This window comes from Tachysurus vachellii, chromosome 11 (genome assembly GCF_030014155.1).
Source record: "Tachysurus vachellii isolate PV-2020 chromosome 11, HZAU_Pvac_v1, whole genome shotgun sequence".
In the NCBI taxonomy this organism is placed as follows: domain Eukaryota; kingdom Metazoa; phylum Chordata; class Actinopteri; order Siluriformes; family Bagridae; genus Tachysurus; species Tachysurus vachellii.
This window is the reverse complement of record NC_083470.1, coordinates 14,932,501-14,937,500: the sequence shown is the minus strand read 5'-3', so window position 1 is coordinate 14,937,500 and position 5,000 is coordinate 14,932,501. Positions and strand designations below refer to the sequence as shown.

Here is a 5,000-nt window from a genome sequence, read left to right as displayed (position 1 = left end):
GGAATTATGGGTCATTATACATGAATATATTGTATACGCCAGTGTCATACAGTGCTACACATGATAAAATTATCCTGTGCACAAGCTTCAGTTATTTTGGACTCATTAAATTTTTGACATAAAATCAACACTATCAATGTCTAGTTATGTATTCTACAACAGCTGCAGTCTTCAGGCTATAGAAGCCAAACAACTGAACTAAAACTAGTTAATTAATGACTGTAAAACTTTACATTCTCTGATGGTAACAGTATCGGATATTTTTCATATTAAAAATGGCACTGGGGATAAATGTATATTTTTAGAGCCTTACTGTAAACCAAAATAAAAAGGAAAGCTTTTCATACCTGGATCTCTGGCAGTCTGTCTACAGGAATGAACACGGCTGGCTGACAGTCTTTTTTCTTCAGTGCAACTGTTTTTTCCTCTTTTGTTTTCTCCACCTCCTTTACTTCCACCTCTTTTGTTTCTGCCTCCTGTTCCTCCTTTACAGCAGGTGCTGCTTTTTCCTCAATTTCTACCTCTTCCATCACATTATCCCCCTCTTCCTCAGAAGAAGAGTCTGACATGCTGCTTGTCTCCTCCTTGGAAGAGTCTGGTTCTTCGCCATCATCATCATCCTCATTAATTTTTCTCTTCCTTTTTCTGTTAGCACCACTGAGACTGTTGATTTTGACTGTTGCTGAACCATCATCTAGACTGTCAACATTAACTCTTCTCCCAGATGCGTGCACACGCACACACACACACACACACACACACACACACACACACACACACACACAAAGTTAATAAATTACATCTGAGGTTATGTGTTCAGACTAAATATAGAAATAGACAGAAATAGTTTAATGACATGGGCTTACTCTTTAGTTTGATAAAGTTTTTCTCCGATGCCTAGTTTGGAGGTTGTGTAAAGCAACTTCAGTTCAGATTGTGGCAGCTGAACTTCTGCCAATTTATCCAAGACCTCTGCTCGCTGCATGAAGACATAAATAATGTACATTATATATATAAAACCAGACACATACACACACAGCCTTAAAAAGCAAACATAACGAACTAGCAGTATTGCAGTATTACTATCATTAAGCAGCTTCCCACCAAATTAGCTCATTTAATTCAATGTGAATAATTACAGCTAAAGGACACAAGATTTTAAAGTTTGAATCCATCTATTAGAAAAATGATGGTTTGTGGAAGAATATTAACATAACACCAATGGTGTATTGAAAAACTGTGTACTACAGTAGTATGTGGTTTGGGACGCAGCTTACTTTAGTATTGTACAAGCAATATGTGACTATATAACTTTATTGTGTACGTTATCATGACTGTCAGAGTAACTAAATACCAGGTTTAACACAGTAATAACAACAAAACCTCTCAGTTGCTCTCAAAGGGCAGGCATGAAAATTTACGTAGAAATTCCATTTTGCAACCAGCGAATAATACTTAAATTCTAGTCTTTGTCAAACTCTATTGTTATTGATTTTAATGTTTTGCTAGATGACAAATAAAGCAGCAATTCATGTCCTCCTTGCTAAAGCAGATACATATCTCAAAGTGAGGGAGAAAAGTTCTTGCTGGTGGATAAAATAAAATCATTACAAAAACAAAAGAAAAAACCTTGCTCATAGAGACTGAAAAGTGTGCAACAATATCAGATTTCTTCTGTGGGCCAAGTGTTATTGGTATTAAAAAAAACATTTAAACTTAGATACTCTTAAAAGTGTATATATTAAATGTATAAAAAGAATCCTAATCCTTTCCTAATCCTAATCCAGAATCCTAATCCTACTCTCATATACACGCTCATGTTCAGACCTGCATACTTCTGCTTTTTAATTTTAAATCACAATATAAATATGATTTACAAATCTGTCCCCAAAAAGAAAAGTATCTGCAAGAGCCGAATGTCTTTCTATACAGCAGATTTTTCCATTTTTTTTAACAAGACTATCACAGATAGATATTCATATTTACTCAATTAATTTGTCATGTGGCCTTTAAATTTTTGTATTTTCACCACTAATACATCAGGCACCTTAGTTAGTGGAGAAAGCTTTTAAATGTGGGCTAATTGACCCGTGAGGCAATAAGCGTACTTCTTTGCTGCAGCATCTTGCTTACTTACATGGGCTTTTTTCTCTTTCTGCTCCAGAACTTTCTGCAGAACTTTTTTCTGTTTTTTGGTCAGAGGTTTCTTCTTCGTCACCGGTTGCTCTACCTTCTTCTTCTTAGCTCTGGTGCCTGGGAGAACCAGTGTGTTACTTTCATCCACTCCCTTCAGCCTGGTGGACTCTAAAGAGAACAGAAAGTAACAATAACAGTGTAAGAAAATGGGTAGTAAACAAGGAGTTCTTGATTCAGTCCTGAGCTGCTGAATCAGCTCAATCAGCTCAGATTCAGCATCTATTAATTCAAATCAGAGATATGTTTTATGAGATGTTTAAAGCTGATCTTAAACACAGAGGGTCTTAAAGCACAACACTGTCACACTTTTTGCATAAACATTCTGCATAAAAGTGTGTAGAGGGTCAGAGTGGTCACTCAAAAAATATATATAAGTATATAGGGGATCCCAAGTATAACATCTCAATAAAGAAAGAGAATCAATTTACAAAACAGTTAGAAATCAAGTGAAAAACTAACTGAACACTGCATAAAAAAAAGCTGGTGAGAACTTTACCGTCTAACTCCAGCATCACTTCACTCTTCATGTCTTCAGCAGGTTTGGGAGCTGCTGCGTTTTGTTCCCTCGCCTTCCAGTTGTGTTTCTTTCTCAGCCTCCCCATGACTGCAGATTACACTGATAATGCAAGAAAATTAAAAACAAAACTTTGCTTTCTTTTAAAGCACTAAGCTAACATATTGCAGTTCCAAGATCTAACTTATTTGCTGCTATAAGCTCGTAATCTAATCTTATAATCTAAACAATTAATAAGTAAATAAGAAAGTTATACCACTACAGAGTAAATCTATAAAGGTTTATAGATCGTCAGTGTACTGTGTCAGTCATGAAACAGTTACTTTACTATATCAATGTTTACACATAACCTGACACACCAGTTACCTCAAACTTGTAAGCTAACGGTAATCACATTTACCAGCACTTTTTAACTAACACAAACTGATCTTACGGTTTAGGGAATGTGTAATTCCTACGTTCACAATGTTGTTTCTTCTATCGATATTCACATCTGCACCAGAGCTCACATGTGCATCAACAGGAACACTGTGCAACATCTTAATTGAACCGTCGAGCTAACACACGAAGGCAAAGCGTTCCGCTTCTCCTTACTCCACAGAGGACACCGTTACCACATGTTAGTACTAATATTTTTATACTGTAAACCTGTGTAAATTTTATTTTAATTTCCGTCATTAACCAGTATTTAAAACAAGACACTACGCCTTTCTGGAATTCGCCAAGATGGTATGAAATTATACCAGAAGGAAAAGGGTAGCGATCTTTTAATGGGACTCACGACTCGTAGTTGCCGATATTTTGTAGTAAACATTGTTCCTGCCCGAACGGTTATCAACGGGCGGTTACGTCAACTACGCCGCCATCTTGGACAGGGCAACAGTCTTAAGATCCCAAACTTTAATTTTGTCAGCTAGAAATCTCACCACATCGTGTGCACAATTTGACTGCTGACACCTCGCTGCCACTTCACAAAAGAGAAAAAAGAAGCAATTTCAACATAAAACGTCTTACAATATGTTTTTTAACACACACACAGAGAGAGAGAGAGAGAGAGAGAGAGAGAGAGAGACGGATACAGTAAAAGAGCCAAATTAAAAAATAAGTTTATTGTAAAAAATAAAAATAAAATAAGAGCTTCTATGTCAAACATATTTCAGAAGACTATACAGTACAACTGCAGCATGAAAGCTAACATATAGGAAGATTCATAGTTTTTACCAAGAACTGAACTTGCTGACTGACACAAATATTTCAAACACTGTTTTAGATTTCCTCCTGCAAGTCTCTCACTAGTTCATTTTATTACTGTTTTTAACATGCTGTCATCAATTTCCTCTAATCATTAGCTATATTGAGTGCTGGGGATTTTGCTCCCATATGCTGGAAATCTCTAGAAATTGGTCACACTGAATTGGCAGCTGCTGTATTAACAAAGTGTATAAACTTGATATTGTGCTGTCTAATAATGTCTAATAGGGCTTTTTTTAATAGTAATGTCTAATAGGGCTTTTAGAAACTAAACACTGCTACAAGCGTTTCTATTCGGTTGGAGCATATTTATTGGGGAAAAGAGGTTTTGTGTGGATTTGTAAATGTTCTGACATTACTAGGTAGTCATAGCTAATTGTAGGCAATTTTATTATTTAGCAATCAAACATCTTCAAAAGTTTTATTCGAATAATTTGGGATGAAGGGGGGCACGGTGGCTTAGTGGTTAGCACGTTCGCCTCACACCTCCAGGGTTGGGGGTTCGATTCCCGCCTCCGCCTTGTGTGTGTGGAGTTTGCATGTTCTCCCCGTGCCTCGGGGGTTTCCTCCGGGTACTCCGGTTTCCTCCCCCGGTCCAAAGACATGCATGGTAGGTTGATTGGCATCTCTGGAAAATTGTCCATAGTGTGTGATTGCGTGAGTGAATGAGAGTGTGTGTGTGTGCCCTGTGATGGGTTGGCACTCCGTCCAGGGTGTATCCTGCCTTGATGCCCGATGACGCCTGAGATAGGCACAGGCTCCCCGTGACCCGAGGTAGTTCGGATAAGCGGTAGAAGATGAATGAATGAATTTGGGATGGATTAATCTGGTGTAATGAATTTGGTCCTGTACACTTCATGTGACTATGCAACCTCACAGTCAGTGGCACAATCAATTCACTAATGCAGTTTTATTTAAGAATATACCTGTTCATTTGAAAAGCAAATGTGTGCAGATGCAGTAATGTTGGTTGTAAAAAGTAGTGGGAGGATTTTATTGGTCAAAATCTGCAGCACATTTTGATCAACTGGTGATTTAA

The 5,000-nt window shown here is 37.4% G+C and overlaps 3 protein-coding genes across 4 annotated transcripts in view; 1 reads left to right on the top strand and 2 right to left on the bottom strand.

Annotated features, from left to right (window-relative positions):
- Positions 1 to 3,316, bottom strand: part of dhx37 (DEAH (Asp-Glu-Ala-His) box polypeptide 37) — a 16,761-nt gene extending 13,445 nt beyond the window's left edge. Inside the window, exons 1-5 of one of the 2 annotated variants that reach the window (XM_060881019.1) lie at positions 3,169 to 3,316; positions 2,693 to 2,812; positions 2,138 to 2,304; positions 867 to 979; positions 348 to 714 (exon numbers count right to left, since the gene is read on the bottom strand). In XM_060881019.1, the coding sequence (XP_060737002.1) occupies positions 348 to 714; positions 867 to 979; positions 2,138 to 2,304; positions 2,693 to 2,798 (753 nt within the window). In that variant the 5' untranslated portion in view covers positions 2,799 to 2,812; positions 3,169 to 3,316. Of the gene's footprint in view, positions 1 to 347; positions 715 to 866; positions 980 to 2,137; positions 2,305 to 2,692; positions 2,813 to 3,143 lie in introns of both variants that reach the window. The other variant, XM_060881020.1, reaches the window with a different exon arrangement.
- Positions 1 to 5,000, top strand: part of pptc7a (protein phosphatase targeting COQ7 a) — a 182,106-nt gene that overhangs the window by 55,319 nt on the left and 121,787 nt on the right. The window lies entirely within an intron of this gene.
- The window catches only part of gp1bb (glycoprotein Ib platelet subunit beta), a 3,693-nt gene continuing 2,493 nt past the window's right edge, over positions 3,801 to 5,000 (bottom strand). Inside the window, exon 3 of the mRNA XM_060881021.1 lies at positions 3,801 to 5,000. This exon is cut by the window's right edge and continues 588 nt beyond it. The gene's annotated coding sequence lies outside the window, so the exon portion shown is untranslated.